This window comes from Loxodonta africana, chromosome 1 (genome assembly GCF_030014295.1).
Source record: "Loxodonta africana isolate mLoxAfr1 chromosome 1, mLoxAfr1.hap2, whole genome shotgun sequence".
NCBI classification, from domain to species: Eukaryota; Metazoa; Chordata; class Mammalia; order Proboscidea; family Elephantidae; genus Loxodonta; species Loxodonta africana.
Window position 1 is genome coordinate 196,823,001 of NC_087342.1, and position 24,322 is coordinate 196,847,322.

The window sequence follows — 24,322 nt, forward strand, 5'->3', positions numbered from 1 at the left end:
AATTAGCTTGATTATAATAAACAGAACTCTATGTAATGTGTTCACAATGTCTAATTAACCTTTTTTTTAATTTCGTTACTATTTGTGAATTTATCCTTACAATTAGAATTTTTGATTTATGTATCCTACAGGTGTGAAGCATCTAGTCCACACATTCATCCAGTTGGTTGGTGTAAAGAACATAGAAGAGCCCTTATTACTCCACCAGGTTTGTGTTTGTTATGGTTGTGTCTGAGAGTATTCACATACTTCAGGAGTTGGCAGACTTTGTAAAGGGCCCAATATTTTAGGCATTGCAGACAATATGGCCTCTGTCATATCTACTCAACTCAGCTGTTGTAGCACAAAAGCAATCATAGATCATATGTAAATGCATTCCAATAAAACTTGGTTTACCAAAACAAGAAGCTGGCCTGAAGGCCATAGTTTGCCAGCCCCTAATCTAGCTTAAACTGTTTTAAGCATTGGTCTCGCTCATAATAGAGTCTCAAATTTTGTCTTTGGAAAAATAAGAAGTTACGTGTTAAGAGATCTTGAATTTCTCAACTTGAAATTCATTTCTAGACTTTGTATTACTGTGCCCACATAAATAATGCACTCACACATATAACATGCGAAATAATGGTGCCAGCGTTGCATGATCGGCAAAACATATAACGCATGTTATTTGTGTGAAAATACAGTAGTGTACGTTTAAATATATTGCATAACCATAGAAGTGAATTGTCTAAATCTATGACAAGTATTGACGAAGATACAGGGGACAGCATTTGTGGATTGAGCCATGTCTATTTGTGTCAGGTTCAGTTCTGGCAAAAGCATAGTGTTCATATTTAAATGAGAATTTGGGATTTTAAATTTTTACCTGTATGAGAACTTATATATTCTTTTTCTTTTTTCTGTATGATTTGGTATTCTAAAATAGATTTTGCACCTTTATGCTAGGAGTACCTTTCTGTTCTCTGAAGTTTGCAAGCTCTTTACCTATCTACCTTTGGCCATAGAGCCTTCCCAGCTTATTCACTTTCCCTTTGTTGGCTACCGCTATACCTGCTGATTGTCTGTTTTCTCTCATTTTGAGTTTATTTTCATGTATTAAAAAGCAGAGTCTGTGGCTTCATCATAATCAACACTTTTTTTGAGCACATCACTCTTTGCGGTACCATGGCTACTACTGATAGGAAAAGGCAGGGTTATCAGTTAAGAGAACGCATAAAGTGCACTGTAGGTGGTTTCTTGGTGGATACTGTGTCAGTAACGAAGACTATTGGTATTGCAGGAAAAGGATGAGAGAGTTAAACTTCTAACACCTTGGTTTAGCATAAGTTGTTTTGTGGACGTAGTCTGTAGAAACCACTGAGGTTGGAGTTTCAGATACTTTTCTTACTCCATTCTAACAGCTGGTTTCATTTTCAGGCTTGCCCCTAGTTCCTCGTTACAGTGTTTGAGTGTCTGATTGGGGAACCAACCATTCACGTGGTGGTCATGGCTAAGTCTCTTCTCTGAGTTTTCTCATATGCTAAAGGGAGAAAAGTGCCTGTCCTGAGTGATTTATAGAACTGTTTTGAAGCTCAAAAGAACATTTACATAAACCCTAAAATGTTAAGGCAAGAGAGTTTAATGGTTTCATGGCCCAAATGTGGTATTACACTCAGGACAAATTGCCTGGAAGATTTCTGATGTTAGCCCACCTGTGTCCTGTCACTTGTGTATGTTACAGCTGGTGAATATTGATTGCCCTATCCCCTCTTTGCTACTTTCACCATCTAAACTGCTGTGAGGATTCCCTTAGATTTCCCAGGTTGGTATTAATTCCCTTTTGTCCCTCAGCGCTTTTATTGGCCATAACCAGGGATCTGGTAAATAAACAAAGAACTAACGATAAGCAGACTCCTGGCCATACCTTCACAGCATTGTGTTAGATACCCTGGAAGGGGTGGTGTGAAGTATTATTACTGACTTCTGTGAGGCAATCTGACCAAGTCATCTATCCCCTTTAATGAATTTTTATAATTCAGTAGAAGAGGAAATACATTGTTTTTTGAAAATTTAAAGAAAAAAGCCATAATTGTGTGTTATTAAGTGCCACATAATGAGGCTGATTTATGGGGCACGTACTGATGTATGTATACTCTTTGGCTTCATGATGAAAAAGATACCCTTCAGCCCTCTCTGTCAGCCCTCTCCTCTTGGCTCTTGCCTTCTGCCTTCTAAGCACAGGTTTTTGACTCAGTTCAGATCTACTCTCTTAAAAGAAGTGGTCCTAATCACCTAGTCTCCCTAGGCAGCAGTCCTTGTCATGTTCCAGCTACCTCATGGATCAGTCCCCTGACCAGCCCTGCTGGCCAGCACCATGCTAACATTTTCTCTAAACATGCAGTTTATTGTTCTTTTTCTAAAATTAAAATCTTGCAGATACGTATTTTGAATTATCCAGTTTCAGTTATATATTAATTATACATTAATACACGCTTCTTTTTAGAAAATGAGTGAAAATAGAGATAACCACTGTTATCCCTGTTAATAGTTTACCATTGTATCTTTCTAGAAAAACCTTTTGTCCATATGTATGCATGTATACACAGTGTTTTATTATAATGTTTTAAATTGTGTAAGTTATGATCCTTAAAAATATGTAGTAAATTTTGGCTCAAGTGAAGACACATGAGACTATGTGAGCTGCTCCTGTCTGGAGGCAAGATGAGAAGGCAGAGGGAGACAGAAGCTGGCTGAATGGGCACAGGGAATACAGGGTGGAGAGGAGGAGTGTTGTGCTGTCTCATTAGGGGGAGAGCAACTAGGAATACATAGCATGGTTTATATAAGTTTTTTTATGGGAGACTGACGATTTATAAACTTTCACTTAAAAAATGTAAAATGTTTGTATGCATGGAAATATATTTGCCTATTTATTTAAAAAAATTGTTTTGAAACTATTTCAAATGTTGAGAAAATTTGTAAGAATAGCACAAAACTCATCTGTATCCTTGACTCAGAGACCCATTCAAGTTTTGATAATTGCCCTAATGATGTCATTTATAGCAAAAGGATCCAATCCAGGATCAAGCATAGCACTCATTTGTCATAACCTTCAGTCTTAATGTTCATGACCTCAGTATTTTCGAGGATTACAGACTAGTCGTTTTGTAGAATGTGAGTTAATTTGGTATGATTGATGTTTCCTAATGATTAGACCAGGTTATGCATTTTTGGCAGGCATATCACATAAGCAGTGCTGTACTCTTGCAGCATCCTCCCGTGTGGCACCTGATGGCAGTTTGTCTCATTACTGTTTGATTCTTTTACTATTACTTAGTCAGAATAGTGTCTAACAGTTTTCTCTACTATATAGCTGTTCCCCCCATCTGTCGATGTTTCTAATATGAGTTAATTATTACTCTGCCAGTTGCTAAATGGTAATTTTTCTAATTCTGTATTATTTTTACATTTATTAGTTGGCATTCTGCAGAGACTAACTCCTCTTCCCATTTACTCATGCAATTAATTACTCATTCAGTGTGATTTCTGTTTTCATCAGTTGGTTGTAATCCATTACTATGTTATTTATTTTCATGTCCAGGTCCAGATTTTCTCAGATTTGACCAGTGGGAACTTCTTTAATTTCTTTAAGTTGGTTTCTGTGACATTTTTACATGTTCTTAATGTATTTTGAAAATTCTTCTTTTCTGGCACAACTTTTCTTATTTTCTGCTTTCGCTGACCCAATCCAGTAGTCAGTCTTTTCTCCAACGATCCATTCTTCTTTTTGGTGGCAAACAGTATTTAGAAACTAAGATATGACCACTAAGTGTGCTCATTGCTGCATCCAGGCCCTCTTAGCAGGCATAGCTAGAAAGCTTATGTATGTAAATATACACACAAATTTATATTACTTCATATCTATTTATTTATGTATATTGAAAACCTAGAGTTTACACCATTACTTTCAGGGGAAATCCAGTACCTAGTTCATTCTAATTTTTTTTCTTTCCATACTTATGCCTCTCTTCATAGTTGATGAGAAACCTGGTTTCTGTTATTTCCAATATATTTACTTATTTTCTCTGTTGCTTTTATGTAGCCCGTGTCCACCCCACTGAGCCACCATTACAGGCTGCCAGTAATTCTTGCTTGTGCCTACCTAATGGATTTTGGACTCTGGGGGAAACAGGATGTGGGAGAAAAGATGAAGGATAGTTGGTTTTACACATTTCAATACTGTTCAAGAATTCGTTTTTGTTTTTGACCTAACAATATGATGATGTGGAACATTGTACGTGATAGTATATACAAATCTGCCTCCCTTTTAATAAATCCTGTAGATTTCATAGGTACTGTGTGTTTTTTGCACATTTCTGTATTAATGGTCATTAAACTTTTTTCCACATTTTCACTTATAAATTGGTGCTCTGTCTTTGCACACATAAGAGATTTTTCTAAATTAGTGCAGATAAAATTGCTAGATTTGAAGGGTTTTTATGGTTTCTTTTCATTATTTGTCTTGTGTGTATCACTATCCTTACCTGAAGATATAAATTATCTACATATTATGCGTGTGTATATATACATACATATATATTTTCTTAATTTTCATTTAAAAAATAATAAGTCATAATTGAGGTGAAAACAATTAACAGGGATAGTTCTGAATATGTAACGTTGTAAATTCTTACGTGTAATATGAATGGTTTCTTAGATTATGAGTTTTTGTAGGTCATTTTATGATTCTCACAATCATTTTGGTTAAACCTCTTAGGATTTACTTTTTTCTTTCTATTTTAGGTTACCCAAATGTGAAACATTTTTCTTGGGATAAGTACTTAGAAGAAACCAATTCTTTACCTGCCCCTGCAAGAGCATTCAAAGTGGTGAGATAATACATTTTACATTATTTGATTAATTTGCATTGAAGATATCATTCATTGGTTGACATGTAAGAACAGAAGGATATGGTCCTGGTGAGCCAGAATAGGAATGGGAGGGGAACAGAAGGCTAAGTAAAATGTTTTTGAATTTTTATAATTTTGAAAATCAAACTCTTGCCAGAGTCTTTATTGTGACACCTAAAAAATACTTTCATTTTGCACTTTAAAGCTTTTTGGAAAATAATCTTGCTTGAGGCAGCGTGGGGTAAGTTATTGTCATTTTACAGTAAACCTCTTTTTTTCCAGCTATTCTGGGAGACCAAAGTAAGACGGGGAATTGTTGTTTTTTTAAATAAGAATTACGTTTACTACTTCCTTTGGATTTTTTATGGCAAGCTGAGATGCTATTTTTTATTTTATTCCTGTAAATCAGTGTGTTCAGTTACCAACATACAAGTTCATTTGCTTTTATTATAGTATTTTGCTAAACCAGGGTTATTGATAACTAAGATTTAGAGTAAACTTCATCCTTATACAAGGAAAAAATCAGAAATGAAATATCTTTTTTTATCTCAAATAGTTTATAATTCAAATTTTCCTATGAATTTAAAGGAAAAGAAAGATACATTAAATACTTAAGATTGTTTCCTGGTGGATTTGAACTGCCGACCTTTTGGTTAGCAGCCGTAGCTCTTAACCACTATGCCATCGGGATTTCCTTGGCATAATTAAAAATTAGTCTAGCAGAAATACTGCTTTTCATTAACTAATCGTTTTGCATATAAATTACTTGTATTTTAAGTGATAGAAATAATTAGAAGATATGGGCCCAAATTTAGAAGAAAAGAACATTAAAAAATTTTTGAAAGAAATGTATTAAAAAAAAAAAAGAAATATATTACATGAAGAAAAAAAAACACATGAAAGAGTACGTATGAGCCCATCTAAGAGTAAATTCCAGATTTAAAATGGAATAATTTTTAGAATTATGCTGTATTTATGAAACAGTGTTACACAAATCATTACACAAATAGTTGGCCCATAAAGTAGGTTATTGTACAGGATTCAGTAAAGATGTTTTATACCTTCAAGGGTTTGAGTAATAATCCCCCTTCCTACCCTGAATCAATATGTAAGGGGGGATTGAGATGTTCCTATAACTCAGAATAAAGTCACACTGACAGTGTGGAGGAATCAGTTTGTGAAGGGTGACCTCAGCCTCCTCTAAAAGTAGCACAGTCACAGAGAGGAGATATTCTATGTGTGTTGCTGAGATCTACGTACTAATAGGGTATAGTTAGAGAAATCTGATACTGTAACCTATTGTATGAAACTGATGTGAAGAGATAGTACGTTAACAAGATGGAAATGTTCTGCATAGAATGTTTAAAAACAGGCCAAAGAAGAATGATTTGTTGGTATTAATCAAGCAATGCCCGGAGAAGAAACCCGATAGTCATGCGTAAACATCCTTTGGATGCCATCCAGTGGCTTCTGACTCATGGTGACACCGTGTGACAGAACCACCCCATAGAGTTTTCTTAGCTGTAATCTTTACAGAAGCAGATGGTCAGGTCTTTCTCCCTGGAGCTGCTGAGTGGGTTCAAACCACCATTCTTTCATTTATCAGCCGAGCACTTAAATATTGTGCCACCAGGGCTCCTTAAACATCCCTAGAGAGGTTTATTCTTTTTAAGGACTGGGACAATTCTTTAAACTCACCCTTGACTAGATGACTTATCCCTCACATCTGCTCATTTTCCTCTGCTTGGATCTCATACTCACCAAGGAACGTTTCAGTTATTAGCATGGCCTCCCAGGTGTTATACTCGGAAGGGGGTGCAGTGGTGGATTTTGGCCACTATAAATAATCTAATCAATTATTGTCAGTTTAGATAGCAAGTCAGACTTCAAGAGCCAGTCCATTCTGAATATGATCATATCAAGTTTATAGGTCTATAAAACTAGGGACTGTACTTTGAAATGCCCAAGGCCTTCTGATTTGAAACCAGGTTGCATCCCTTCACGAGATTTTTTTCTGACTTTCTCTGACTTGAACTTTGTCTAATACAAAGCAGAGCTACATTACCCCCAGCTTTGAACTGGGCAAAATTACATCAAATAGGTCTACATATATAGCATCTTTTATATCAGACACAAAACTAAGATTTCTCTGGTTTGGCCTCTTAGGTCCCTTGCATTGATTGTTCTGCATTTTTTACATAGTTTTTAGAGCAACAATTTTATTTCCCCCATTTTACAGAGGAGAGACCTCTGTTGAATTGGCCCAACATCACCAATTCAAAGGTGTTTTTTTTTTTCATACTAAACAATTAGCTTGCCTCCCAATGCCTCTAACTTTCTTGGTGGCTTAAGGGTGTCTACTGAGTATTGAGATAGCTGTAGGTCCTCCTTTCTCATTCCTGTTCCATCTTGTATGCTTTGATTGCTGATTTTCTTTTTTACAGACATCTGCTTTTTGCCTTCATTACCATTTTTAACTCTGTGTCTCCTCTCTGTCACATTAATATTCTTCTCTCTTTTAAAAGTAATTTTTGTGCTTGTTGATTTTTGCCAAGTCACCATCAGCCAAAGAAAGATTTCTTCCCTATGGCTAATCAAATAACCACAGAATTTTAAATTTCATCTTAAGGTCTTCTGCTTCAGCCTTTCTTATTTTCTCTTACCACTAGGTGCCTCCTTGTTTCTACTGCCTGAGAGCCTGCGCATGTGTGTTGGGATTGTGTTTTTTGATGGAGAGGGTGAATACCAGAGCTCCTCTAGGAACTTGAAAGTTCTGATAGGCTGGTTCTCTAAATAGCGCCTTTTTTTTTTTATTATTCTTTGTAACAGGGAGCCCTGGTTACGTAGTGGTTAAAGCACTTGGCTACTAACCAAAAGGTTGGTAGTTTGAACCCACCAGCCACTCCGCAGGAGAAAGATGTGACAGTCTGCTTCCTTAAAGATTTACAGATTTGGAAACCCTATTTTTTTATGGGGCAGTTCTACACTGTGCTGTAGGGTGGCTATGGGTCCGAATTGATTCGATGGCAGTGGGTTTGGGTTTGGCTATCTTTATAACATTAAGTCCCCTTTTTGCACTATCATTTCCTCTAAATATCACTGTATACAATTTTATGTTATGGCAGAAACCTCCACATGGATTCCAGAAAAAAATGAGGCTTGAGGTTGTAGACAAAAGAAATCCCATGTTTGTTAGAGTAGCAACTGTTGCAGACACCGATGATCACCGAATAAAAGTAAGTGTTCTCTGTTGTGGTATGCTTTTGTTCTGTCTATTGTAAGATATCTTGCATGGAGAAAATTTTTGCAGGTACTGAAATTGCAAAGTCTTATAATTAGTAAAACCAAAGGAATATGTAACTTAAATTGCAGTGCCATTTTTATAAGATGGTATTCATCCAGCTTGCTTTTTTCTTCTGTGTAAGAAGTTTTCTCTTTAATTACAACTGACGTAATATTTTGAGTATGTGTTTGGGGAAAGAAAGGAAATTAAACACATTAAAACAATATTTCATTCAGAAAAATTATAATACTTGATTCTCTGATACTCTTGTCTGTTTTAAAAAAAAAAAAACAACTTGTTGTTAGGTGCCATTGAGTCGCTTCCGACTCATAGTGACCCTGTGTATGACAGAATGAAATGCTCTTTGGTCGTGTGCCATCCTCACAGTCATTGTTATACTTGAGCCCATAGTGGCAGCCACTGTGTCAGTCCATCTCGTTGAGGGTCTTTCCTGTTTTTCCTGACCCTCTACTTCGCCAAGCATTACGTCCTTCTCCAGGGACTGGTCCTTCCTGATAACATGTCCAAGGTGCATGAGATGAAGTCTCACCATCCTTGGTTCTAAGAAGCATTCTGGCTGTATTTCTTCCAAGACAGATTTGTTCATTTGCTGTTCTGGCAGTCCATGGTGTATTCAATATTCTTTGCCAACACCGTAATTCAAAGGCATCAATTCTTCTTCAGTCTTCCTTATTCATTGTCAAGCTTTCACATGCATATGAGACAATTGAAAATACGTGGCTTTGGTTACTGTTTTTCTGAAGTGTGTCAAATATAGACTTTTCTGAAGAATATTCTGTGTTAATACAGGAGAAGTGAAAATCAATAATTTTATAAATAAAATGGGATTGTAATCAGAGTTGAATTTTAAAGTCAGATCTTCTCATAAGCAAATGTTTGGGTAGATGGGTTCAGTTTGTTATTTTCAGGCGTGATAAAGTGAAAATGAAGTAGAGAACTTCCAGATGAGGAGCCAAAAGGCTCGTTTCAGGCTTCACCATTAACTTCACTCTCAAACCGTAACAACACCCATTCTGCTTACTTCATAGGATTGTTAAGGGTTTCTATTAGGAATAATAATTTTATAATAACAGGAAAATATTGGATTTACATAGTGTTTTACAAAGTAACAGTGTTCTCACATTTGGTATTTGTGGTAATGGTATGGGAGATTTCTATTACTAGCACCGTTTTATCAATGAGAGACTAAGGCACAGAAAGATTGAATTGATTAATTATTAATTGCTGGCAATGGCAAAATTAAGTCTCAGTTCTAAGCTGTAGGAATCTAAGTTTATATACTTTTTTGGAAGAAAAATCACATCCTTAGATATCTAATGAAATAATATCTAAAAATAAAAAGCAACATCAAAAACCTATAAATGTGGTATTGTTATACAACAGAATTTTAACATTCAGTTCACTATTTTTAAGATTATATAACCATATAACATTTCAGAAAATTTTATGGTAATGCAAGGCCAGCGTTAACAATGGTAAAGTACATTTTCTTGTTAACTGCCCTTTATCGTTACTGGTGCCGTGAGTTTGGACTCATAGCAACCCCATGTGACAAAGAAGAACTACTCCATGGGGCTTTCTCAGCTGTAATGTTTATGGAAGCAGATTGTCAAGTCTTTTTCCCCCAGAGCCACTGGGTGAGTTTGAAACATCAACCTTTGATTAGCAGCTGAGTACTTAACTTTTGCACTACCAGGGTTCCTTGTTAACTGCCCTACCTGGTAGTAACGTAAGTCATAAAGCAATCATTGTATTTTAGAATTAGAAGTATTTTTTAAAAATAACCTAGACTAATAGTCAAAGAACTGTAGGATTAAGCAAGATGATACTGTTATAAATCAAGTTGATATAGAGAAAAGAAAAAACTTGTTTTGGGTTTGGTGCAGGGAAAGGTTATTTGCATATGCTGCTGGTAGGAATGTGAAGTGCCTCAGCCTTTCTGAAGCACGGTGTTTGGCTGTAGTTACCAAAAGCCCTAGAATATTACCCTGGTTTTATAGTGGCTAAGTGGTACGGCTGCTAACCAAAAGGTCAGCAGTTTGAAACCACCAGGCGCTTCTTGGAAGCTCCATGGGGCAGTTCTACTCTGTCCTATAGGGTCACTATGAGTCAGAATAGACTTGATGGCAACAAGTTTGGTTTTTTTGGTTTTAATTCAAGATTTTCAGTCCTAGCAATTTATGTTAAGGGAAAAACCAAAAGAAATACTCAAATTAAGTTGAATATTCCATTTGGTTTCTGGTGCCTTTGGGCCTGTGCATGTGTGTTGGGATTCAAAGGTAAACGTTCCAAGGAAGATGTGGCAATGCTGTTGATAGGATTTACCATTGGGAACAGCCATATTAGGAGATGAGTAAAATAAATTACTGTCTATTTAATGTTAAAATTAAAATTTTAGGAGAATATTAAGTACTGGTAAGTGAACAATTCAGGTTTAATATTATGATATCTGATATTATTCTTTAATATAAGCATAAACAGTTCTGGAAAGAAATGTTCCAAAATCACAGCAATGCCCCTCTTACGATGCTGGGACTATAGGTGATTAGGGTCTGTTTGTGTGTTTAGCTTCATGAACACATATTACTTTTGTAATAGAAAAATACTTAGATTCACTCCTCTATTTTATGTGTGGGGAAATAAGGGCCCCAAAAGATTGAGTACTCTAAAGTGGGATCATTCAGTTACTGGCAAAGTTTAGTCCCCCTCTTTTTGCTGCTTGCTGAATTTTCTCTCAATATAACATCCTAGTGAGTCCTTAACAGCCAAAAAAGAGCTGGCCATGAGATGTACAGTGGATGGTCATCTTTTTATAACTACCAGAATGGTTTTCAAAGCTAAAGGTGAACCCACAAAGAAATATCTGAGTGTTTATGAAGTTTTCAAAAGGTCAGTGACCAGGTGACAATGACTCAGTTTCAGGATTTGTCAGAGACCTCTGACAATACAGAAAAGCTTTCAACAGAAGTTCTTCTGATAATATGGGAGATAATATAACAATAAAGCATATTTTTCTTTTTTTGGAAGGAAGAAGAGGAAGGTAAAAATAGGGTCTATGTTATTAGCATAGCTTAATATTTTCAGTTTCTCAGGGATTAAACAAAATACATGTCACACTTTGAGCTATTACAGTTAAAAAACTTGAAGACGGTTGCCTGTTTTGTCAGATGTTCATGAACGCAGTTGAAGAAAAACAACCAGAATGTTTTTGCCCTCATCCTGTGTTTTTGGTGTCAGCTGTCCTCTTACTAAAAGACAACAAAGACTTTGCCCGTAGATCCGTATTCTTCCATGTATCACCCACCTCTTCCTAATATTTATAAATTCTAGATTTTTTTGATGTAACACATAATTAAGAAACTCAACTGCCACTGAAAGACTTAGAATATAAAACCCTGTCCAACCTCAACCACCAGTTTGACTTCCCATAGGCAACTAGTTTAAACCCTTTTTGGCTGTTGCCTATGACATTTTATCTTTAATTTTCTTGATAATACCCATATACTGCTGTTATTCAATTCATCCATTTTAAGTATGGTTTATTAATTTCCTGTTACAATAGTTCTGAATTTAGGTCTTACAACCCCCCCTGCCCTTATCCTTTCATTAGTTATTTCACATTTTTTTTACTCTTCTCTGTGTGTACCGTTATGAGTATATAAATTATTCACTGCTCAGCAAAGTAGTCTTTTTCTTATGACTTTGTGTTTTTCCTGGTGTCAGTAATTTCTTTGTATTTTGATTTGTTTTATTGTGTATCTTCGTATTATTAGATTTTTGCAACTGTGTCAGTGGATTTGATTTTCTAAAAGCTCTAGTATATTTTAAAATATTTTGTGTCTTGTTTTTTTCCCCTTGAATTTGTTTCCCTGCAGGTCAGCAGCCACTTACACCAGTCTGGGTGGTTGTACTTTAAGCCTGGTACAGAGCTTTCATCCCAAAACTTCTCTTTGCTGACAAACTGTGTTATATCTTTTCTGGATCCCATACTTTATTTTCCTTAGTTTATTTTTGTATTTTTCTGAAGTGAATCATTTTGCATCTTCCTAAGAAAGAGTTGGAAACCCTGGTGGCATAGTGGTTAAGTGCTACAGCTGCTAACCAGAAGGCCAGCAGTTCAGATCCACCAGGCGCTCCTTGAAACTCTGTGGTTCAGTTCTACCCTGTCCTATAGGGTCACTATGAGTCAGAATCGACTCGACGGCAACAGGATGTTCACGGATTAGGAAAGAGTTATGAGAAGCATATTTTTTAGAGTCATCGTACATCAAAAAATGTCTGTGAGCCTTCCATTTGATTCATACCGTGACTAGGTGTTGAATTCTAGGTAGGACCCATTTCTCCTCAGAAATTAATAGCATTGGCCTGCTGTCTTTTCACATTGGTGTTGTTTTTCTAGTCATGTAAGGCCATTTTGATTGCTTCTTTTTGGGTGATGTACTGTTTTTCTTTGGCAGCTCTCAGGATCATCTCTCTGTTCTTGGCATTCTCATGTCTCATAATGCTGTGCCTTGGTGTGAGGGTCTTTTTCGTTTACTGTACTGAGTACTAAAGCCTTTTCATTATGGGGTTTCATATCCTTCAGCTTGGGAAACGTTCTTGCATTATTTTTTGCTGATTTTCTCTTTTTTTCTGTTTTCTTTGTGGAAGCCCTGTCACTCTGGTATTGAACCTTTAGATTGACCCCCTGATTTTCTTGTATTTTCTTTCTTGTTACACGTTTTTCATTTTTTTAATTCTGCCTTCTTAGAGAAATCTACTTCACCTTCCAAACTTTATATTGCATTTTTAATTAAAATTGATATTTCTAAATTTTCAACATTTTTTTTTAATTTTCTGATTTTCCCCCCCTTTTTGTTTCCTGAAGCAATACCACTTCAGACTTCCCTGAGGATATGAAAGGTAGTTTTTCTTCTGTTCCCTGCTTGTTTCTGTTTCATCCAAATTTCTCTCTCAGCTAATTAATATGGCCTTCTGGCTTCGTATTGGAGGCACTCCTTCCACGTCAGGCAGTTGTGACTGTCACTTGCATTTAGAAAAAGCCAGTGAAAATAAGCTTTTTTTGTGAGTGGGACTTGTTGACTGGTGAGACTCACTGTAGGATAAGAATGCAAAGAACCAGATTTGCCACAGGGAGATCCCCATTTGTCAGCCTCAGAGGTCTTTTCTCTGGTGTCTTTCCATTTCTGCCATTCTCTCTCTTCCCTGGGGAATTGTGAACCTGGTACCTGCTGTATGAGACAGGTAAAGAGCCTGGTTGAGCATCTGCAGACTGTTGCTTAGCCGCCATGTTTTTAGTTCACACATCATTGCTTTCATTTTGCCCTGGAGTTCAGAGCCTCACTGATTGTATTTCTCCAGAGCAGAGCAAGAACCTGTACTCTTCTGCAGGGTTGTCGAAGGGCTATTTAGCTTGGTGGGTGGGGTCAAGGAGCAGATCTAGGGATCTAACCACTCCATACTCAAACATTGAACCAATCCTGCTGTTTTGCAGTCCCTTGTCGTCGTTCCCCCTGTCCCGCCCCCTGGTCTTCTGCAGTACCCAGTCCCTCCAGAGTGAACTGATTTGCTTCTAGTCCTGGTCTCCCTTCTCTAGGCACTTAGGTTTCAACTCACTCTGGTCTTTTAAGTAGTTTAGTACACTTCTAGCCGCTTTTACCCTCCATAAACACAATTGTCATTTCTCAACTGCTGTTGCTACTTTCCTTTTCTGTTTGCCCTTTCTGATTTATAACTTTTTAAATACAATTTTAGTAGAATTTCAGAAGAAAGTGGAGATAAACATCTGAGCCTAAAACATCTTTCACTGATTTGATTTTTATATGAACAAAAAATCCAACCAGATTATTTACAGTACTGGGCGTTTTATTTATTACCTTCTAAGCTTGAGAAAATGGATTCATTGCAAAAGAATATTATCTTGACCTGACAGTGTGGGTAGCAAGAGTGAGAGTTTCATAGATAGGTGCTTAAGAAGCCAGTAAAAATTACGAGAGGGCAAGGGATAATACTATATACAGATAGTCCGTGAGTTATAATGGGGCCCTGTTGCTAAGTTTGTACCTCTTTTTTAGTTTTCATTATTATTGCCTTTTATTATCAATAGCATTATAAATTTGATCTTTATTTGTCTTTGGGGGTTGGAAATATTACACATAAACTTAAAGATAAATTTTAATGCATTCATACATAAAAAATACACAAATCATAAAAATTTACTCTGATGATGAAGGCAAGTTTGATGCCATTGGCAGTTTGTCAGGTGTGGTAGTAACTCCACTCGTGGAAGATCATGGACCGTCTGGATTTTTCCTGGGAATAAGGATAGTGTTTCTAGTCAGAAAATTAGTGAGAGTTGCCTGTATGGTCCTTTTCTTTTTTTCTTGATCTATTTCTGGGTAACATCTCACTGCTTCCTGAATCTGCCTATCAACTTTAGCAAAGCGATCAGCCCCTGATTTACTTTAAAAAAACCTCACCTAATCCTTTCAGTGTAAATCATGGCATTGAACATCTACAAGCGAACCTCTGAGACTGACGATATCAGCAAATTGTGCACTGTGTCATTTAGTACATATTACCAACAATAAGATACACAGAAAACAGAGTTGTAAGTACAGTGTGTTGTAACTCAAATACGTCGTAAATCGGAGACTACGTGTGTTAATAGGTATAGTTTTTTAATTATAGTCTCTGTAATATAGAGAAATAAGGTAAATAAGAGAAGATAGCTCTTATTTTCACTGGTAACCTATTTTAAAGAATACAAGCAAGCATTTATAGTTAGAAAATTTAAACAGTATGTAAAAATACAAAAGGAAAGGTCTTCTACCCCCAGCCATCCTCTAGTCCCTCTCTGTAAAGATAACTACTTAGGAATTTTTCTAGAAAAAAAATTTTATGCACATTAGGTCATATATACGTACTTTTTAATATCTACGTACTATTCTAGCATATGAAAATAGCATAATTTACTTATTTGGTCTCCTGATTATAAGTTAAATGATCATCTTTTCATTTGTTTTCTAGCCATTTATGTTTCATTTCTGGGTTTATGAGTCATTTGTATCTATTTCCCATCTTCCTGCTGGGTTTTCTTCTTTTTCATGTTGGTATATAAGGGTTTTATAAAGTAAGGAACAGAATGCCTTCTGACATGCGTAGCAGGTTTGTTTTGGGGGTCTTGTTGTGGGTCTTCCATCCTCCTTGTGGTAATATTTAATACTCTGAAATTTTTAATTTTTATGTAGCCAAATTGATCACTTTTTTTCTTTTATGACTTTTGAGTTTGGGGCATTGTTTACAAAAGGTACTCCATTCTAAGATTACAAATAAATTCACTCATGCATTCTTCTAGAACTTCTATGGTTTAGTTTTTAAATATTTCAATTTTTTTTTTTTTATCTGTCTGATATCTGTTGTCTTGTAAGGAGTAGAGATTCATAGACCTTAAAGAAATATAGCTGGAGAACTTGATTAAAAGGTAAAATATATATAGCGTTAGCAGCTTATCCTTTCATCCTGAAAGATAAGAAGCTGATTTCTGTTGACCATGCCTAAAAGATCAATTGCCTTTTCATGTGGTGGCCAGTAAAGATTGTAGCACTAAGCTCTCTATAAAATCTCTGAGAAGTATTGAAATTATTTTAGGAAAAAAAAATACTTAAAAATGTGTTTGGTGGAAGAATATTTTATAAATTGGACGTGTTTCTAGTAAGGCATTGGTTAAAAAAAAAAAAGCGTTTTCAGCACCATTCTAGTAGATTTGACCTCACCTCCTCATTTGCCTGCCACCCTCCCTCCCTCCCTCCCTCCCGTTATATTAATTCAGTGATATTTATTGGGTGTTTGGTGTTGCGCATGTGAAGATGTTATAACACATGCCTGCGCTCAAGTTGCTCATATTGTTAAGAGATACATGTAATATATCTATAGAACTATTGCCCAAAAAAAATGCCTTTGGAAGGCCTTTTCTTTCATAATACTGTGCACAAAATATTTAAATAATTAAAATAATTTATTAGGTACTAAATCTATAATTTAAAAAAAGAATAAAAATGGTTACTGTGGGCATAAATTTTACTGTAGGAATTATTGTGACCTGCACTGTACTGTTAATTTCCTTTTTCCTTTTGTCCTACAGGTTCACTTTGATGGCTGGAGTAGTAGTTACGACTACTGGATAGATGCAGACTCCCCTGATGTTCACCCTGTGGGCTGGTGTTCCAAAACTGGGCACCCTCTTCAGCCTCCTTTGAGTAAGAGATACAGGATAATTTAAAAAAATGTCTCCATATTGTTGTATAGTGAGCTTAATATTTCCTTGCCCCCGCCCCCCCCCCCGCCCCGTACTTCTCTCTAGTGTATGTTTTCTTCTCTATGTAGTTTTTTTCCTTTTTCTACATTTTCAATTACCTGGTAGTCACAAACATATAAAAAAAAAAAGTAATGCCTGAAGAAGTAAAGTGGTGTATAGCCATTCTGTAACTTTTATTTTTTAAAAATTTGGAAGATAATTTAGCAGACTTAAATTCTAATGTGCTGATGGTATTACTGCCAGTATATTGATTTTGATATTATACTATAGATTTTCAGAATGCTGCCACTGGAAGAAATTGGACAAAGTGTGCAGAGTCTCTCTGTATTATTATTTCTTAAAGAAAATCTGCAATCTCAATAGAAATTTCAGTTTAAAAAACTTCAATTTCAATTCAAGGGAAAAAAAAAAGTATACAGAGAACTTTGGGTACCATGATCTCAGTTTTAGAAGAAAATATGCATATTATAGAAAAAAATTTGGTGAAAATATAATAAATTATCAGGGTTTGAAAAAAGTAATGTGCCTCTTGTTACAGTGTGCTTTCTCGATATAGCAGTGTCATTTCTTGATCTTAGATCCTATGTTTACAGCTGCATAGGGACACAAAAATACGTATAGATGGATGGTGTTCATTGCAGCATGTTTAAAATAACAAAACTTAGAAACAGATATTGGTTAAATAAAAGTACACTTGTACTTTAAATATGGAAACCCTGGTGGCATAGTTGTTAAGTGCTACGACTGCTAACCAAAAGGTCAGCAATTCTAATCCACTAGGTCTTCCTTAGAAACCATATGGGGCCGTTCTACTCTGTCCTGTAGGGTCGCAGTGAGTCCGAATTGACTTAACAGCAGTGGGTTTTGCGTTTTTATACTTCAGTAGATGCTATGCAACAGTCATAAAGAGTATTGAGATGGGAAGGTTTATAAGAGGTTATGACGTTAAAAACAAAAGAAGAATGTTTCTGAACAGGACGTATCTATGTTACTCTTTTTATGTGGCAAAACAAAACCAAAAACATGATGCATCTGTACATACAAGTATAAGTATGTATCTAAGTGCTTAGAGCAAGGACTGAAGGGTTTGCATTAGCATAGCAGTCAGGGCTGAGGAGGGTAGTGAAATGCAGAGGGAGGAGCAGGAAGGTGCCTTGTGCTGTGTTACTCTGTATTCCACTGTATTGGTTGAAATTTTCCCAGTGCTCAAATATATATCACTTATGATGTGTACTTCATAAAAATTTTTTAGAATCTTCTCATTAATTAGGATTTAGGTAACTCAAATTTGTGACAGTTTGAAAAAGGATTAGATCAAAGTTAACTATTTCACTATTGGAGAAAGATAAGTTAATAGTATGAACAAAGTCATAGGAGAAAACCAATAAAAGCAGAAATTGTTCAGATATTTTTAATTTTTATAGGATCTACTTGTTCTGTATATGTGTTGATACAAAAATTGGATTTTTAGAGATTTTTTCTTCCCTATTCTGATTCCACACATTTGACTCTTGAAGCACTCTGGTTAATTTTTTGCCCTTTTTTTTTTTTTTCTTCTTCCCATAGCCCCTATGGAATTAATGGAAGTTTCAGAACAGAGTGGATGCATAACACCAGGATGTAAAGGAATTGGCCATTTTAAGAAAGGAAGGCAGCCAGCCCCTCAGAGGTATGTGGTTGCTGCCACTTACATTACACCAGGATTTGGTCAAATAGAGGGTTTTTATCCCACTTTTATGTGTAAGGTAATGCTTTCCATGCATAATAGATAGATGTGAACTTAATATTAAACTCAGATCCATACTAAATGTGGTTACCATGGTGATCATGTAAAAATGAAAGGGAATATCTATATTTGAAAATCTTCCTGGGAGAAAATACATTCACAATTCCTAAAATAGATAAACTCTAGCTCTCTTGCAACCCAAGTAGTTTTGAGTATAGATTCTGAGGGAGTCATTTTGGATTGACCACTGGTAATGAGAAGGAGATGGCCCTGTTCAAAGTATTTGTTTGGTAAAATATGATATTGGATAACTTGACAGGTTGAATAATTGACATTGCTGTAGAATAGCAGCCAGTATTGTAAAAAACACACATGTAGTCAAATGTGAGAGTGCATTGGTCAGAAAAATATTTTCCAGTATGTTTCTCTTATCCCTAAATAACTTTTAAAAAGAAACCAAATATATGCACTAGAAATTGGATATATTGTTCAGACAATTTTGGAGGCTTTGTAGAAATTTAAAAACGTTATTGAAATACTAAGAAATTCCGGTTACCTAACTGGGATTTTTAAGAAAAGTATTTATAAAATAAAATACCTTAAAAATAGTTTAAAAAAAATTTTTTTTTAGAAAAATGATACCTATTTAGGTATACAATTCTAAAACCCCAAACTTTTAAAAAATGATTTGGCAGTATTAACTATCCTAGCTACAAGTTAATTGGATTGTCCAGTAAGAAAAATGATTCTTTGTTACCTGGTTAGTATAGATTGTGAATCTAGGTCATTTAAAAAAATCTGAAGATTGCACTACCTTTTTGCTCTAAGTTGACATTGCAAAATTATTGCAATTATTTTCGTCTGGATATAGTTTCTCTCTTTCTTCACTGCAACCTCAAATGCTGCTTATCTTCCTTATGCAACACTCTTCCCTAGTTTTCTTTAATGAGGTTGAGTATGTTCCAGAGTAAAAAGTCTGAGCACAGACAGAATGATGATTCTCTTTGCAAATATTCATTTAAAAATCCTTTGGTTGCTTGTATGACTGCAAGCCAAAAGTTACATGATTAATTTAAACTGGGTTAAAAGCCCTACATCTTAGAGTTATTAAATATTGGCTACCGAAGGCAGCTGGGTTATTTTTCAGACATTATATAAATCTAAATGCCAAAAATAATTCAGTAGCATGCTGAATTTCCATTATATGTTCATAAGTTCTTTTGTTCAATAAATATTTTTGAGCAGCATTTTCTTTTCAATGATAACAAACATATTGAACATTTATTAACTCGGTGCTAGGCATTGTTTTAATTGCTTTACAAGTATTGCATAACCTTTAAAACAATCATGTCATAGAAAAGCTATGAAGTCACCATGGCATACAAGAAGTTGAATAACATGCCTGACTTGACAGCTATTGAGTTGGGGAGCTGGGAGGGGCACCCAGTCTAGTTCTTGAGTGTGTGCTCTTAACCTCACCTCTCTGACTCCCGTCTCAAAGCAGTTCCGTGCTGCTCCATGAATTCGTCACAGACCCAATTTTCAGAGAACTCACAAACTAATAGAACCATAAAAGCTGTATATAATCCAATTAAAATATCAGCTGCAAAGAATAATAAGGAAACTTTACAACCCCAAGACATTCATTGGGCTAAAGGCAATTTATTCAGATTGGGAAGAAAAAGAGCACAAGATTGAAAAATGGGTATATATGTTGTTAAGGTGCAACTTGAGTTTCAAAAAAATTTTTGACCTTCTGGGGAAAAAAAAGCCACAGTATAGCGTTGTCCATTGTTCCTTTAATGCTTTAGGTTGGAGTGGAGAGACTTGCCTATCCCAGCAAGCTCTATGGTAACAGCCCTGCCTCCTTCCCAGTGACCCCAGCCATTTATCAGGATCACCCTCCCCAAATGCACAGTGTGCTTCTCAGGGTCCCTCAACTGGGCTGCACCCATTTCCCAGAATGTCAGCTCTAGCCTGGAATGATTATCTTTGGAGCATTTGTTCATAGATACAGTATTGTGTTTCTTAAGAGAAGGAAGAAATCATGGGATGAATCATGGAAGATATGGAGAAATGTGGTTAAAAAAAAAAAATTCTTTCAGTATAATTGGACCCGTTAGTAGAGAATTACTCATTTTCTTGGAATGAGGCAGAAGTAGACCTTTTGACTTAAAGGTGTGCATTGTTAAAGAAGCTATCTTTTCTTTTCACGTACAGGCTGTAACAACTAGCAGCGTCTGTGCGTTGGGCAGAGTTACTGGTTGACTAGGACCTCAGAAATGAGGGATGCCTTTCAGAGAATCAGTGGAGGATGTCACCTCCTACCTGAGTGCTGACTTCTCAGCCCTTTGCCTTAGTCTCCCTGCCACCACCTTCCTGTTGACAACTCTCAGAACTCTTCATCTGGCAGGATATTAATCCTTCGCAGGCATAGCCTGTTTTCCATTTCATTAGGAGACTTGTGGAGTAGCTGCTGTGTCATGGATATTCTTTGAAAGGTTCATTTCACTGGCATTTATTTTTGTCCTTGCTGAGAATGCTGTGTTCAGAAAAACATAATGAGAAAATTCTCTTTGGATTAATTTACCAAGAAACAGCATAAATCAAAACATGCGTTCTTTGCTTAGCTAACAAGGAAGGTTGCCCTTAAGCAGGAATAATCAGTTTTGTGAAGTCATAAACAAAAGACTGTTTTGGCTAGCATTTATTATTAGCTTCTCTGAAGATTACCGTAGTTTAATTTGATCTAGAAAGTGTTAGAGAGTATGTGCCTCAAAGATGAAATTTGAGGTTATGATTTTTTTTTTTTAATGTTAAAATGTCCATGATCAGAGAGAAGGTTGGATATAATATTCTGATCTCTAGGGAAGTCAGTGGCCAGATTGCTTAATTCTACCTTTCCAGCAAGGGGACATCGTACCATGGCATTTCCCTTTGTTTATTCATTCATTTGACATATAGAGAGGTCAAAGAACGGAGATGGATTAAAGGAGAACGAAAACCAGTCAGCGCTGACTCACGGTGGCCCCATGTGTGTCAGAGTAGAGGTGTGCTCCACAGAGTTTTCAGTGGGTGATTTTTTGGAAGTAGATCACCAGGCCTTTCTTTGGAAGCACTCCTGGATGGATTCAGACGTCCAACTTTTCGGTTAGCGGCTGAGTGCATTAACCATTTGCAACTATGATTACATAAAAACAGGTATTCCACATACTTAGTGTCATCAGAAATAAATCTTTCCTAGAAGAAATTAAGAAGAATAAGTATTTCTAACAACCTCTAAAGGATATTTATAAAGTACACATAAAGTTTGAAAAATTTAGTGACTTTGGATACTGTAACTGTAAACATCATTTTAATTAAACTTCCATGCATCCAGCAAACACTGAGCACCTGCTTTGTGCCAGGCCCTGGGATAGGTGATGGGCTATACAGAGGAGCGGGCCCCCTATTTTTAAGAAGTCCACAGCCTGGTATAAACCGATTTGCATGGAGGCTTGAATGGAGCACCATGTGGAGTAGCGCTTAGAAGGAAGCATCAGCTTTTCCTCAGGGAGGCAGAGTCTTCATAAAGAAGGAATAGTTGAAGTTTTTAATGCTTGCTTGTTTTTTGTTTTGTTCTTAAGGGTTAAGTATTACCATTTTTCACCTTTTTAAATAGAAGTAATAAAAACCCAAACCCAGTGCTGTCGAGTTGATTCCAACTCATAGTAATATGTAACATTTATTGATGACTTACTATGTTCCAGGCATTGTTCTAAGTACTTACATGTATTATTTAATATTCACGTCAACACTATGGAGTAGGTGCTGTTTTAATCACTTTTACTGATGAGAAAACTGAAGCTTAGAGAGGTTAAGTAAGTGCCCAAGAAAATATAGTGGCAGAACCAGGATCCAACCCAGGCAGGGCCTGTATTGCACTTAAATCAGTGCTCTTAGCGGCTAGGTTCTCATGCAAAGCACAGTAGCATGATAAAGCCTGCCTGGTGTTTTATTACAGGCTTCTGCCCTGACAAGGGATGAAAATGATTATGTGAGCACCAAGAAAACTGAAAATGTCACCTTAGTGTTTAAATAAATGTATTTATAATTAAAAGGGTTTTAAAGTTGGCACTAGGGTGCAGTGAACAGGGCAGTTCTTCCATTTTCCCTAATGAGTTAGACCAGCCTTTCCTAGGAAAAACAGCCTCCTTAGAGGGGCCATTGGGAGTATTTGTGTGTGTGTGTCTATGCGTGTATATACATGTACATATGCATACATATATATATGTGTGTGTGTGTGTAGCCCTGGTTGCTCAGTGGTTAAGCGTTTGGCTGCCAACTAAAAGGACAGCAGTTCAAATCCACCAGCTGCTCTTTGGCAACCCTATCCTGTAGGGTTGCTATGAGTCAGGATCGACTCGCCGGCAAGGGTGTGTGTGTGTGTGTATAACCAAACTTGTTGCCGTACAATATGTATATGTACACACATACATGATACAGAACAATTTGCTAATAGAGTACCCCTAATAAAGCCCACACAGTAGAGAACAGTGTAATCATATGCAAATCTATCCCTCTGCTTTCCAAGGAATTAAATAAAGGTAAAGAGGTGTATGTGTGGGTGTGTATATACACATGACTAATGTATTGTCACTGGAAACATGTCATGTCACATGAGAAACTAAGAATGATTCTAAGAAGTTTGATCAGCACTGGTGAATTCATAAAGTTCGTGTGTACTTTTAATGTTATTAACTTCGTATTTATACAAATTTTTTCATCACCCTCAACAGAAACTCAATGGCCTTAAGCAATAACTCCATTTCCCCCCTCCTGCCTGCCCCTACAAACCACTAATAAACTTTGGACTCTTATCTATATGAAATATCCTTTGCATGAGACATGAAAGACCAGTAAGTGGGCACAGGTGGAAGGAAAGTGAGTTAGATGAGTTGTTATCCGAGTTGGCCTCTGCCCCTTCATATTAGGTGCAGAATTAGCTGCAGATGGATACACATACTTGCCAGAATATCAGGTATGCTGTTGGGCTAAGAGACGGGAACATAGGAGAACCAACTTCCTTTGGAGAGCAGCACCTGGAATAAAAGGAATTAAAGAACGAATGGCGGCCCTGGGGCTGGAAGATCACAATAGGGAACAAATGTGCTCCATTAATCCTTGCCTTGGACAATACAGAGAATCCTTCAGTGGCTGTTGCTCAGTTTCAAAGATTGTACCATGTCGCTTCTTAAAATCTAGTGCAAAGAGATACTTCTTTCTGAATATACTTAAATTATGTTTTAAAGATAAAATAGTTCATACCATATGTTTATTTAATCATGTATATGCGCCCTCACACATAAAAATATATATGATACATGCATTTAAATTTTCAAATTTTGTATTCTGTAGGCTGTCATTTTAATTGGGAGAAGTGTGTTCTAATGGGAGTGTTCCTTTCTTTTTTTTTTTTTTTTAAACCTTCTAGTTTTTCCAACTGCCCCTATTCAGAAGCCAATTTGAGTAAGGACCGTGTTTTCCCAGACCGTTTAAGTGGTGAGATGTCGCCAACTAGTCCATCATTTCCAAGAAATAAAAGAACAGACACAAATGAAAGCTCTTCAGCTCCTGGTCCTGAAACCAGGTAATTAAAGTGATAATATTAGTGTTGTTTATAGTTCCCTGATTGAAAGAGATTTTTTATTTTGATACTGCATGATATATTTTAGTTTTGAAAATGGGCCTGATTTAATGTAAAATGATCATGGGGCTCAATACTTAGAATTAAAAAAAAAAAAAAATTGGGCAGAGGGATTATAAAAGCGTGTCTAAATCAGGCAGAATTTCCTCTTTCTTGTTCATCTTTCATTTGAACTTGTTTGGTGTCAGAGGTTTAGAAATTCCAGCCTTTTTACTGCGTGCCAGTTCACATTTCTGAATGAAGTGCTCAGTGTTTATGAAGAACCATCCTTTATTAAATATATGACAGACTCCTTGGGAAGGATGGCCATTATTTTGTTTTAGTGCATGCTCTATGCCAAGGACTTTTATACACATTATTTCATTTAATTATTAATTGTACTGTAAACCCAGCCATTTAG

General features: G+C 36.2%; 1 protein-coding gene across 5 annotated transcripts in view; it reads left to right on the forward strand.

The window, feature by feature from the left end:
- L3MBTL3 (L3MBTL histone methyl-lysine binding protein 3) overlaps positions 1 to 24,322 on the forward strand; it is a 124,335-nt gene that overhangs the window by 67,185 nt on the left and 32,828 nt on the right. For all 5 annotated transcript variants that reach the window (XM_023557609.2, XM_023557697.2, XM_064290746.1 and 2 more), the window contains 6 exons: positions 132 to 208; positions 4,783 to 4,868; positions 8,015 to 8,125; positions 16,337 to 16,451; positions 18,077 to 18,179; positions 23,710 to 23,865. In XM_023557609.2, the coding sequence (XP_023413377.1) occupies positions 132 to 208; positions 4,783 to 4,868; positions 8,015 to 8,125; positions 16,337 to 16,451; positions 18,077 to 18,179; positions 23,710 to 23,865 (648 nt within the window). The remainder of the gene's footprint in view (positions 1 to 131; positions 209 to 4,782; positions 4,869 to 8,014; positions 8,126 to 16,336; positions 16,452 to 18,076; positions 18,180 to 23,709; positions 23,866 to 24,322) is intronic.